The sequence below is a fragment of the Oncorhynchus masou genome, chromosome 12 (genome assembly GCF_036934945.1).
Source record: "Oncorhynchus masou masou isolate Uvic2021 chromosome 12, UVic_Omas_1.1, whole genome shotgun sequence".
Taxonomy (NCBI): Eukaryota; Metazoa; Chordata; class Actinopteri; order Salmoniformes; family Salmonidae; genus Oncorhynchus; species Oncorhynchus masou.
In genome coordinates, this window is record NC_088223.1 from 16,857,975 (window position 1) to 16,871,176 (window position 13,202).

General features: G+C 45.6%; 1 protein-coding gene across 3 annotated transcripts in view; it reads right to left on the reverse strand.

Moving 5' to 3' along the window:
• LOC135549595 (protein PALS2-like) overlaps positions 1-13,202 on the reverse strand; it is a 50,003-nt gene that overhangs the window by 10,973 nt on the left and 25,828 nt on the right. Inside the window, exons 1-3 of one of the 3 annotated variants that reach the window (XM_064979704.1) lie at positions 10,125-10,296; positions 10,019-10,034; positions 8,490-8,642 (exon numbers count right to left, since the gene is read on the reverse strand). In XM_064979704.1, coding sequence (XP_064835776.1) covers positions 8,490-8,642; positions 10,019-10,034; positions 10,125-10,294 — 339 coding nt within the window. In that variant the 5' untranslated portion in view covers positions 10,295-10,296. Of the gene's footprint in view, positions 1-8,489; positions 8,643-10,018; positions 10,035-10,124; positions 10,297-13,202 lie in introns of those variants that run through there. The other 2 variants (XM_064979703.1, XM_064979702.1) reach the window with 2 other exon arrangements.

Genomic DNA, 13,202 nt, shown 5'->3' on the forward strand with positions numbered 1-13,202 from the left:
AAACACAGCCTAGTTTGAAGGGGAGAGAAACACAGCCGAGTTTAAAGGGGAGAAACACAGCCGAGTTTAAAGGGGAGAAACAGCCTAGTTTAAAGTGGAGAAACAGCCTAGTTTAAAGGGGAGAAACACAGCCTAGTTTGAAGGGGAGAGAAACACAGGCTAGTTTAAAGGGGAGAAACACAGCCTATTTTAAAGGGGAGAAACAGCCTAGTTTAAAGGGGAGAAACACAGCCTAGTTTAAAGGGGAGAGAAACACAGCCTAGTTTAAAGGGGAGAAACACAGCCTAGTTTAAAGGGGAGAAACACGGCCTAGTTTGAAGTGGAGAGAAAAACAGCCTAGTTTAAAGGGGAGAAACAGCCTAGTTTAAAGGGGAGAAACACAGCCTAGTTTAAAGGGGAGAGAAACACAGCCTGGTTTAAAGGGGAGAAACACAGCCTTGTTTAAAGGGGAGAAACAGACTAGTTTAAAGGGGAGAAACAGCCTAGTTTAAAGGGGAGAAACACAGCCTAGTTTAAAGGGAGAAAATAGCCTAGTTTAAAGGGGAGAAACACAGCCTAGTTTAAAGGGGAGAAACACAGCCTAGTTTGAAGGGGAGAGAAACACAGCCTAGTTTAAAGGGGAGAGAAACACAGCCTAGTTTAAAGGGGAGATAAACACAGCCTAGTTTAAAGGGGAGAAACACAGCCTAGGTTGAAGGGGAGAAAAAGTCTAATTTAATTAAAGGGGAGAGAAACACAGCCTAGATTAAAGGGGAGAGAATCACCGCCACATTTAAAGGGGAGAGGGACACAGCCTAGTTTAAAGGGGAGAAACACAGCCTAGTTTAAAGGGGAGAAACACAGCCTAGTTTAAAGGGGAGAAACACAGCCAAGTTTGAAGGGGAGAGAAACACAGCCTAGTTTAAAGGGGAGAAACACAGCCTAGTTTAAAGGGGAGAAACACAGCCTAGTTTAAAGGGGAGAAACAGCCTAGTTTAATGGGGAGAAACACAGCCTAGTTTAAAGGGGAGAAACACAGCCTAGTTTGAAGGGGAGAGAAACACAGCCTAGTTTAAAGGGGAGAGAAACACAGCCTAGTTTAAAGGGGAGAAACAGCCTAGTTTAAAGGGGAGAAACACAGCCTAGTTTAAAGGGGGAAAACAGCCTAGTTTAAAGGGGAGAAACACAGCATAGTCTAAAGGGGAGAAACACAGCCTAGTTTAAAGGGGAGAAACACAGCCAAGTTTGAAGGGGAGAGAAACACAGCCTAGTTTAAAGGGGAGAGAGTCACAGCCTAGTTTAAAGGGGAGAAACACAGCCTAGTTTAAAGGGGAGAAACACAGCCTAGTTTAAAGGGGAGAAACACAGCCTAGTTTAAAGGGGAGAAACACAGCCTAGTTTGATGGGGAGAGAAACACTGCCTAGTTTAAAGGGGAGAAACACAGCCTAGTTTAAAGGGGAGAAACACAGCCTAGTTTAAAGGGGAGAAACACAGCCTAGTTTGAAGGGGAGAGAAACACAGCCTAGTTTAAAGGGGAGAAACAGCCTAGTTTAAAGTGGAGAAACAGCCTAGTTTAAAGGGGAGAAACACAGCCTAGTTTAAAGGGGAGAAACACAGCCTAGTTTAAAGGGGAGAAACACAGCCGAGTTTAAAGTGGAGAAACACAGCCTAGTTTAAAGGGGAGAAACACAGCCGAGTTTAAAGGGGAGAAACACAGCCTAGTTTAAAGAGGAGAGACACAGCCTAGTTTAAAGGGGAGAAACACAGCCTAGTTTAAAGGGAAGAAAAACAGCCTAGTTTAAAGGGGAGAGAAACACAGCCTATTTTAAAGGGGAGAAACACAGCCTAGTTTGAAGGGGAGAGAAACACAGCCGAGTTTAAAGGGGAGAAACATAGCCGAGTTTAAAGGGGAGAAACAGCCTAGTTTAAAGTGGAGAAACAGCCTAGTTTAAAGGGGAGAAACACAGCCTAGTTTGAAGGGGAGAGAAACACAGGCTAGTTTAAAGGGGAGAAACACAGCCTATTTTAAAGGGGAGAAACAGCCTAGTTTAAAGGGGAGAAACACAGCCTAGTTTAAAGGGGAGAGAAACACAGCCTAGTTTAAAGGGGAGAAACACAGCCTAGTTTAAAGGGGAGAAACACAGCCTAGATTGAAGTGGAGAGAAACACAGCCTAGTTTAAAGGGGAGAAACAGCCTAGTTTAAAGGGGAGAAACACAGCCTAGTTTAAAGGGGAGAGAAACACAGCCTAGTTTAAAGGGGAGAGAAACACAGCCTAGTTTAAAGGGGAGAAACACAGGCTAGTTTAAAGGGGAGAAACACAGCCTAGGTTGAAGGGGAGAAACAGTCTAATTTAATTAAAGGGGAGAGAAACACAGCCTAGATTAAAGGGGAGAGAATCACCGCCACATTTAAAGGGGAGAGAGTCACAGCCTAGTTTAAAGGGGAGAAACACAGCCTGGTTTAAAGGGGAGAAACACAGCCTTGTTTAAAGGGGAGAAACAGCCTAGTTTAAAGGGGAGAAACAGCCTAGTTTAAAGGGGAGAAACACAGCCTAGTTTAAAGGGGGAAAATAGCCTAGTTTAAAGGGGAGAAACACAGCCTAGTTTAAAGGGGAGAAACACAGCCTAGATTGAAGGGGAGAGAAACACAGCCTAGTTTAAAGGGGAGAGAAACACAGCCTAGTTTAAAGGGGAGATAAACACAGCCTAGTTTAAAGGGGAGAAACACAGCCTAGGTTGAAGGGGAGAAACAGTCTAATTTAATTAAAGGGGAGAGAAACACAGCCTAGATTAAAGGGGAGAGAATCACCGCCACATTTAAAGGGGAGAGGGACACAGCCTAGTTTAAAGGGGAGAAACACAGCCTAGTTTAAAGGGGAGAAACACAGCCTAGTTTAAAGGGGAGAAACACAGCCAAGTTTGAAGGGGAGAGAAACACAGCCTAGTTTAAAGGGGAGAAACACAGCCTAGTTTAAAGGGGAGAAACACAGCCTAGTTTAAAGGGGAGAAACACAGCCTAGTTTGAAGGGGAGAGAAACACAGCCTAGTTTAAAGGGGAGAAACACAGCCTAGTTTAATGGGGAGAAACACAGTCTAGTTTAATGGGGAGAAACACAGTCTAGTTTGAAGGGGAGAGAAACACAGCCTAGTTTAAAGGGGAGAAACACAGCCGAGATTAAAGGGGAGAAACACATCCTAGTTTAAAGTGGAGAAACACAGCCTAGTTTAAAGTGGAGAAACACAGCCTAGTTTAAAGGGGAGAAACACAGCCTAGTTTAAAGGGGAGAAACACAGCCTAGTTTAAAGGGGAGAGAAACACAGCCGAGTTTAACGGGGAGAGAAACACAGCCTAGTTTAAAGGGGAGAAACACAGCCTAGTTTAAAGGGGAGAAACACAGCCTAGTTTAAAGGGGAGAAACACAGCCTAGTTTAAAGGGGAGAAACACAGCCTAGTTTGATGGGGAGAGAAACACTGCCTAGTTTAAAGGGGAGAAACACAGCCTAGTTTAAAGGGGAGAAACACAGCCTAGTTTGAAGGGGAGAGAAACACAGCCTAGATTAAAGGGGGGAGAATCACTGACACATTTAAAGGGGAGAGAGTCACAGCCTAGTTTAAAGTGGAGAAACACAGCCTAGTTTAAAGGGGAGAAACACAGCCTAGTTTAAAGGGGAGAAACACAGCCTAGTTTAAAGGGGAGAAACACAGCCTAGTTTGATGGGGAGAGAAACACTGCCTAGTTTAAAGGGGAGAAACACAGCCTAGTCTAAAGGGGAGAAACACAGCCTAGTTTGAAGGGGAGAGAAACATAGCCTAGTTTAAAGGGGAGAGAAACACAGCCTAGATTAAAGGGGGGAGAATCACTGACACATTTAAAGGGGAGAGAGTCACAGCCTAGTTTAAAGTGGAGAAACACAGCCTAGTTTAAAGGGGAGAAACACAGCCTAGTTTAAAGGGGAGAAACACAGCCTAGTTTAAAGGGGAGAAACACAGCCTAGTTTGATGGGGAGAGAAACACTGCCTAGTTTAAAGGGGAAAAACACAGCCTAGTTTAAAGGGGAGAAACACAGCCTAGTTTGAAGGGGAGAGAAACACAGCCTAGTTTAAAGGGGAGAAACACAGCCTAGTTTAAAGGGGAGAAACACAGCCTAGTTTGAAGGGGAGAGAAACACAGCCTAGTTTAAAGGGGAGAAACACAGCCTAGTTTAAAGGGGAGAAACACAGCCTAGTTTAAAGGGGAGAGAAACACAGCCGAGTTTAACCGGGAGAGAAACACAGCCTAGTTTAAAGGGGAGAAACACAGCCTAGTTTAAAGGGGAGAGAAACACAGCCTAGTTTAAAGGGGAGAAACACAGCCTAGTTTGAAGGGGAGAGAAACACAGGCTAGTTTAAAGGGGAGAAACACAGCCTATTTTAAAGGGGAGAAACAGCCTAGTTTAAAGGGGAGAAACACAGCCTAGTTTAAAGGGGAGAGAAACACAGCCTAGTTTAAAGGGGAGATAAACACAGCCTAGTTTAAAGGGGAGAAACACAGCCTAGGTTGAAGGGGAGAAACAGTCTAATTTAATTAAAGGGGAGAGAAACACAGCCTAGATTAAAGAGGAGAGAATCACCGCCACATTTAAAGGGGAGAAGGACACAGCCTAGTTTAAAGGGGAGAAACACAGCCTAGTTTAAAGGGGAGAAACACAGCCTAGTTTAAAGGGGAGAAACACAGCCAAGTTTGAAGGGGAGAGAAACACAGCCTAGTTTAAAGGGGAGAAACACAGCCTAGTTTAAATGGGAGAAACACAGCCTAGTTTAAAGGGGAGAAACACAGCCTAGTTTGAAGGGGAGAGAAACACAGCCTAGTTTAAAGGGGAGAAACACAGCCTAGTTTAATGGGGAGAAACACAGTCTAGTTTAATGGGGAGAAACACAGTCTAGTTTGAAGGGGAGAGAAACACAGCCTAGTTTAAAGGGGAGAAACACAGCCGAGATTAAAGGGGAGAAACACAGCCTAGTTTAAAGTGGAGAAACACAGCCTAGTTTAAAGTGGAGAAACACAGCCTAGTTTAAAGGGGAGAAACACAGCCTAGTTTAAAGGGGAGAAACACAGCCTAGTTTAAAGGGGAGAGAAACACAGCCGAGTTTAACGGGGAGAGAAACACAGCCTAGTTTAAAGGGGAGAAACGCATTCTAGTTTAAAGTGGAGAAACACAGCCTAGTTTAAAGGGGAGAAACACAGCATAGTCTAAAGGGGAGAAACACAGCCTAGTTTGAAGGGGAGAGAAACATAGCCTAGTTTAAAGGGGAGAGAAACACAGCCTAGATTAAAGGGGGGAGAATCACTGACACATTTAAAGGGGAGAGAGTCACAGCCTAGTTTAAAGTGGAGAAACACAGCCTAGTTTAAAGGGGAGAAACACAGCCTAGTTTAAAGGGGAGAAACACAGCCTAGTTTAAAGGGGAGAAACACAGCCTAGTTTGATGGGGAGAGAAACACTGCCTAGTTTAAAGGGGAGAAACACAGCCTAGTTTAAAGGGGAGAAACACAGCCTAGTTTGAAGGGGAGAGAAACACAGCCTAGTTTAAAGGGGAGAAACACAGCCTAGTTTAAAGGGGAGAAACACAGCCTAGTTTGAAGGGGAGAGAAACACAGCCTAGTTTAAAGGGGAGAAACACAGCCTAGTTTAAAGGGGAGAAACACAGCCTAGTTTAAAGGGGAGAGAAACACAGCCGAGTTTAACCGGGAGAGAAACACAGCCTAGTTTAAAGGGGAGAAACACAGCCTAGTTTAAAGTGGAGAAACACAGCCTAGTTTAAAGGGGAGAAACACAGCCTAGTTTGAAGGGGAGAGAAACACAGGCTAGTTTAAAGGGGAGAAACACAGCCTATTTTAAAGGGGAGAAACAGCCTAGTTTAAAGGGGAGAAACACAGCCTAGTTTAAAGGGGAGAGAAACACAGCCTAGTTTAAAGGGGAGATAAACACAGCCTAGTTTAAAGGGGAGAAACACAGCCTAGGTTGAAGGGGAGAAACAGTCTAATTTAATTAAAGGGGAGAGAAACACAGCCTAGATTAAAGGGGAGAGAATCACCGCCACATTTAAAGGGGAGAGGGACACAGCCTAGTTTAAAGGGGAGAAACACAGCCTAGTTTAAAGGGGAGAAACACAGCCTAGTTTAAAGGGGAGAAACACAGCCAAGTTTGAAGGGAGAGAAACACAGCCTAGTTTAAAGGGGAGAAACACAGCCTAGTTTAAAGGGGAGAAACACAGCCTAGTTTAAAGGGGAGAAACACAGCCTAGTTTGAAGGGGAGAGAAACACAGCCTAGTTTAAAGGGGAGAAACACAGCCTAGTTTAATGGGCAGAAACATAGTCTAGTTTAATGGGGAGAAACACAGTCTAGTTTGAAGGGGAGAGAAACACAGCCTAGTTTAAAGGGGAGAAACACAGCCGAGTTTAAAGGGGAGAAACACAGCCTAGTTTAAAGTGGAGAAACACAGCCTAGTTTAAAGTGGAGAAACACAGCCTAGTTTAAAGGGGAGAAACACAGCCTAGTTTGAAGGGGAGAGAAACACAGCCTAGTTTAAAGGGGAGAGAAACACAGCCTAGTTTAAAGGGGAGATAAAAACAGCCTAGTTTAAAGGGGAGAAACACAGCCTAGGTTGAAGGGGAGAAACAGTCTACTTTATTTAAAGGGGAGAGAAACACAGCCTAGATTAAAGGGGAGAGAATCAGTGCCACATTTAAAGGGGAGAGAGTCACAGCCTAGTTTAAAGGGGAGAAACACAGCCTAGTTTAAAGGGGAGAGAAACACAGCCGAGTTTAAAGGGGAGAGAAACACAGCCTAGTTTAAAGGGGAGAAACACAGCCTTGTTTAAAGGGGAGAAACAGCCTAGTTTAAAGGGGAGAAACACACCCTAGTTTGAAGGGGAGAGAAACACAGCCTAGTTTGAAGGGGAGAGAAACACAGCCTAGTTTAAAGGGGAGAAACACAGCCGAGTTTAAAGGGGAGAAACAGCCTAGTTTAAAGGGGAGAAACAGCGTAGTTTAAAGGGGAGAAACACAGCCTAGTTTAAAGGGGAGAAACACAGCCTAGTTTGAAGGGGAGAGAAACACAGCCTAGTTTAAAGGGGAGAAACACAGCCTAGTTTAAAGGGGAGAAACACAGCCAAGTTTAAAGGGGAGAAACAGCCTAGTTTAAAGGGGAGAAACAGCCTAGTTTAAAGGGAAGAAACACAGCCTAGTTTAAAGGGGAGAAACAGCCTAGTTTAAAGTGGAGAAACAGAGCCGAGTTTAAAGGGGAGAAACACAGCCTTGTTTAAAGTGGAGAAACACAGCCTAGTTTAAAGGGGAGAAACACAGCCTAATTTAAAGGGGAGAAACACAGCCTAGTTTAAAGTGGAGAAACACAGCCTAGTTTAAAGGGGAGAAACACAGCCTAGTTTAAAGGGAAGAAACACAGCCTAGTTTGAAGGGGAGAGAAACAGCCTATTTTAAAGGGGAGAAACACAGCCTAGTTTGAAGGGGAGAGAAACACAGCCTAGTTTAAAGGGGAGAAACACAGCCGAGTTTAAAGGGGAGAAACAGCCTAGTTTAAAGTGGAGAAACAGCCTAGTTTAAAGGGTAGAAACACAGCCTAGTTTAAAGGGGAGAAACACAGCCGAGTTTAAAGGGGAGAAACACAGCCGAGTTTAAAGGGGAGAAACACAGCCTAGTTTAAAGGGGAGAAACAGCCTAGTTTAAAGGGTAGAAACAGCCTAGTTTAAAGTGGAGAAACAGCCGAGTTTAAAGGGGAGAAACAGCCTAGTTTAAAGGGGAGGAAACAGCCTAGTTTGAAGGGGAGAGAAACACAGCCTAGTTTAAAGTGGAGAAACACAGCCTAGTTTAAAGGGGAGAAACAGCCTAGTTTAAAGGGGAGTCTCTGTCTGTCTCTTTCTGTCTCTCTCTCTCTGTCTCTCTCTCTCTCTGTATCTCTCTCTCTCTTTCTCTCTCTCCTTTGTTTCTCTCTCATATCAAGGTCTTATCTCTGAGCTGACAGCATGCATGCTTCTGATTGGTGCAGAGATATTCCATTCTCAAATATATAAATCCTATTGGTTCACACTCTTAAAATCCCTCTAAGTCCTCTGACAGGTCGATGGATAGAGGTCAGTATTCTAAGGGAGGGGTTTGATCCTAAACCATTTCCCCTTTCATAACAAGAGTTGATATGCATGTACATGTACAGTATAAAAGTGTTGCTGTACTGATACAGAACCATCAACATTGAATAACACCATAACATTTTCTGCTCATCTTTTGCCCAATCCTAAATCCCAAATTGTCCCCATATGAGAACCCTTTTGGTTCCAGGTAGAACCCTTTTGGGTTCAAGGTAAAACCCTTTCCACCAAAGAGCTCTCCTATAGGGACAATCAAATAACCTTTTTGTAACCCTTTTTTCTAAGAATGTAGCCAATGCTTTCAGATTCACAAGAATTAGCATCAACTACAACCTTTAACTTTAGTGACTGGGTTCCTCACCTGGAAGTGGGGCTCCTGGAGGATTCGGGAGAGTTCCGCTGCTCTGTCGTCGCGGACGCTGAGGGCGGTGATGTCGCCCAGGATGTCTGTGACCAGCTCCACGTTGTTGTCCTGCACCGCCTCCAGCCTCACGTCCTCCAATCGCTCGTGGGCCTGCGGGGATCAGAGGCTAAAGGTTAAAGGGGTCATATAGACATGAGAGGAAGTGGTTCACTGGTTGATAGATAGTGTTCTAACCATTGATGTGGTTGGTCAGTAAGTTGTGTTGTTGAGTGAGGGTTCTGTGGTGGTATTATGGTGAGAAAGTCCCCCCCCCCCCCCCCCCCCCCCACACACACACACACACACACACTTGGACAGCCGACTATTTGGGGGCCGGAGTTCACTCCAGTGGTCAGAGTATCTGTCGCCAGGGGGGTCAGTCTGTGACGAACAGAGAACTCCAGGGGCACCTCACACAGGCAGCCCTATGACACTCATCCCCTGCCCATGCTGTGACGGTCACCAACAGGCCCGTGGCTGCCTGGGATTGGGAGAGCTGCAGGCACTCCTCTTCATGACATCATCCTGTCTAGCAGTGACTAACCCACCCATGAGAATATGTCAGATGTAGCAGTGACTAACCCACCCATGTGAATATGTCAGATGTAGCAGTGACTAACCCATCCATGTGAATATGTCAGATGTAGCAGTGACTAACCCACCCATGTGAATATGTCAGATGTAGCAGTGACTAACCCACCCATGTGAATATGTCAGATGTAGCAGTGACTAACCCACCCATGTGAATATGTCAGATGTAGCAGTGACTAACCCATCCATGTGAATATGTCAGATGTAGCAGTGACTAACCCACCCATGTGAATATGTCAGATGTAGCAGTGACTAACCCACCCATGTGAATATGTCAGATGTAGCAGTGACTAACCCACCCATGTGAATATGTCAGATGTAGCAGTGACTAACCCACACATGTGAATATGTCAGATGTAGCAGTGACTAACCCACCCATGTGAATATGTCAGATGTAGCAGTGACTAACCCACCCATGTGAATATGTCAGATGTAGCAGTGACTAACCCACCCATGTGAATATGTCAGATGTAGCAGTGACTAACCCACCCATGTGAATATGTCAGATGTAGCAGTGACTAACCCACCCATGTGAATATGTCAGATGTAGCAGTGACTAACCCACCCATGTGAATATGTCAGATGTAGCAGTGACTAACCCACCCATGTGTATATGTCAGATCATGGGTTACAGCCCGTGTCAATCTCAACCCACAGAGGGGTGAGTCTGGGGGTCTTCGCTCCTCCCTTCTACTTGATTTATGAATTAAGATCACGAATTAAGGAAAAAACTCAAATCTGCAGACACTTGTCCTTCCATGGCATGAGTTTGACCCCCCTAGCTTAGAGTGCGTGTGTGTGTGTGTGTGTGTAGTGCATGTGTGACTTGTGTCATTGTGATCATCAGGGCAACCATCAGGGTTGTGTTGCGTATTAGCATGGTGATACATTAGTACCTTAGCGGGGAGCTGCCTGCCAGCCTGTGACCTGCCAGCCTGTGACCTGCCAGCCTGTGACCTGCCAGCCTGTGACCTGCCAGCCTGTGACCTGCCAGCCTGTGACCTGTCAGTGTGTGAGTCAGTCTCAGTGTGTTCTCCCCTATGTGTGTCTGCTACCTTGATGAGTGACCGTACAATGGGACTCTCCATGATGCCTCTGAGGAAGATGAGGTCGATGTCTTTGGCCCCCGTGGAGGTAGGCAGCTCCCCCAGGTTGTTCAACACCTGCTGCATCGCTGTGGGGGAGATGAGAGGGAGGGCGGGGGGGAGGAAGGGGGAGAGAGGGGGAGGGATGGGAGAGAGGGGGAAGGGAGGAGAGAGGGAGAGAGAAAGGGGGAAGGGAGGAGAGAGGGATGGGGAGAGAGGGGGAAGGTGGAAGAGAGGAGAGAGGGGGAGGGAGTGAGTGAGTAAGTCACACACATACAGTAGATGCAAGACACACATGCAACAAAAGTTAGTTGAAAAAATAAATAGAGCAAGTGAAAGCGTAGGCCTTAGTGACACCTGCCCTGTCTGTGCCCTCTCATACTGCCTTAGTGACACCTGCCCTGTCTGTACCCTCTCATACTGCCTTAGTGACACCTGCCCTGTCTGTGCCCTCTCATACTGCCTTAGTGACACCTGCCCTGTCTGTACCCTCTCATACTGCCTTAGTGACACCTGCCCTGTCTGTACCCTCTCATACTGCCTTAGTGACACCTGCCCTGTCTGTGCCCTCTCATACTGCCTTAGTGACACCTGCCCTGTCTGTACCCTCTCATACTGCCTTAGTGACACCTGCCCTGTCTGTACCCTCTCATACTGCCTTAGTGACACCTGCCCTGTCTGTGCCCTCTCATAATGCCTTAGTGACACCTGCCCTGTCTGTACCCTCTCATACTGCCTTAGTGACACCTGCCCTGTCTGTACCCTCTCATACTGCCTTAGTGACACCTGCCCTGTCTGTACCCTCTCATACTGCCTTAGTGACACCTGCCCTGTCTGTGCCCTCTCATACTGCCTTAGTGACACCTGCCCTGTCTGTACCCTGTCATACTGCCTTAGTGACACCTGCCCTGTCTGTACCCTCTCATACTGCCTTAGTGACACCTGCCCTGTCTGTACCCTCTCATACTGCCTTAGTGACACCTGCCCTGTCTGTACCCTCTCATACTGCCTTAGTGACACCTGCCCTGTCTGTACCCACTCATACTGCCTTAGTGACACCTGCCCTGTCTGTACCCTCTCATACTGCCTTAGTGACACCTGCCCTGTCTGTACCCTCTCATACTGCTTTAGCACAGTCCAGCCAAAACACACAACCACATTCAAATTCTACTTAGAATTCCCATGCCAATAGAATACAGTAGAAGTCTGTGCAACCTGCGGCCATGCCTGTAGTTCATTCACTCCCTCTCAGTGTAGTCCAATAGACCAGTCCTTTTCACTGCAGTTGATTGTTCACAGCAATAAAGAAAATAAAAAAATGCAATTCCAAACTGTACTCCAGTCAGACAAAAAAACAACGTCAAAAACTAGACAGGCCTACAAATCAGTTCTTCTGTAGTTTTTTTTGTCGTTTGGTTTTCAAGCTGAAGCTTGTCCATCAGTCCTGGAAATGTTCCTCGGTGGAAAACAACTTCCATACAGACGTCCACTAGACAGAAAATAGTGGTTTGATACGATTATATCGTCTTTCCAATTATCTCAATGAATTCCATTTGAGTCTGGTCCTGAGAGGAAGACTTCTCTGACCCTGTGTGTCCTCTCCTGTCCTGACAAGGAGAGAGGTGTGGACTACTCAGGTATCAGAGAGCTAAGATGTTAAACCTCGGGTCTCAAAGCCCCGGTAAGCCCCTGTAATACACTTACAGTGTATTACACCTCACTGTGGAGGTGTGTGTGTATGTGTATGCGTGTTTGTTTGTATGTATTTGCGTGTGCGTGTGTGCGCCTGAGATTAAATATGTAAAGCCATGAAGACAATGAAGTCCTCTGCAAGAATCTAGTTCTCTTCACAGTTTCTCCTCAACTCTCTCCTTCTGCTGGTCTCTCTCTGGTTTCCCACGCTAAGGTCCTGTAGTAGAATGAATCAAGGCCCGAGGAGGTGTGATATATGGCCAATATACCACGGCTAAGGGCTGTTCGTACGCACGCCGCAACGCCGAGTCCTAACTGTACACTATCGTTCAAAAGTTTGGGGTCACTTAGAAATGTCCTTGTTTTCCATGAAAACATACATGAAATGAGTTGCAAAATGATGAAGAAATATAGTCAAGACATTGACAAGGTTATAAATAATGATTTTTAATTGAAATAATAATTGTATCCTTCAAACTTTGCTTTTGTCAAAGAATCCTCCATTTGTAGCAATTACAGCCTTGCAGACCTTTGAAGAGATTTCACCCCATGCTTCCTGAAGCATCTCACACAAGTTGGATGTTCTTGATGGGCATTTCATACGGTCAAGCTGCTCCCACAACAGCTCAATAGGGTTGAGATCCGATGACTGTGCAGGCCACTCCCTTATAGACAGAATACACACTGACTGCTTCTTCCCTAAAAAGCTATTGCATAGTTTGAAGCTATAATTTGGGTCATTGTCCTGTTATAGGAAGAAATTGGCTCCAATTAAGCGCCGTAAACAGGGTATGGCATGGCGTAAAACATGATAGCCTTCATTCAAGATCCCTTTTACCTTGTACAAATCTCCCACTTTACCACCACCAAGCACCCCCAGACCATCACATTGCCTCCACCATGCTTGACAGATGGCGTCATCACTCCTCCAGCATCTTTTCATTTTTTCTGCGTCTCACAAATGTTCTTCTTTGTAATCCAAACACCTAAAACCTACGATTTGTCTGTCCATAACACTTTTTCCAATCTTCCTCTGTCCAGTGACTGTGTTCCTTTGCCCATCTTAATATTTTATTTTTATTGGCCAGTCTGAGATATGGCATTTTCTATGCAACTCCCGGAGTCACCTCTTCACTGTTTACGTTGAGACTGGTGTTTAGCGGGTACTATTTAATGAAGCTGCCAGTTGAGGACTTGTGAGGCGGCTGTTTCTCAAAATAGACTCTCTAATGTACTTGTCCTCTTGCTCAGTTGTGCACCGGGGCCTCCCACTCTTTCTATTCTGGTTAGAGCCAGTTTGCGC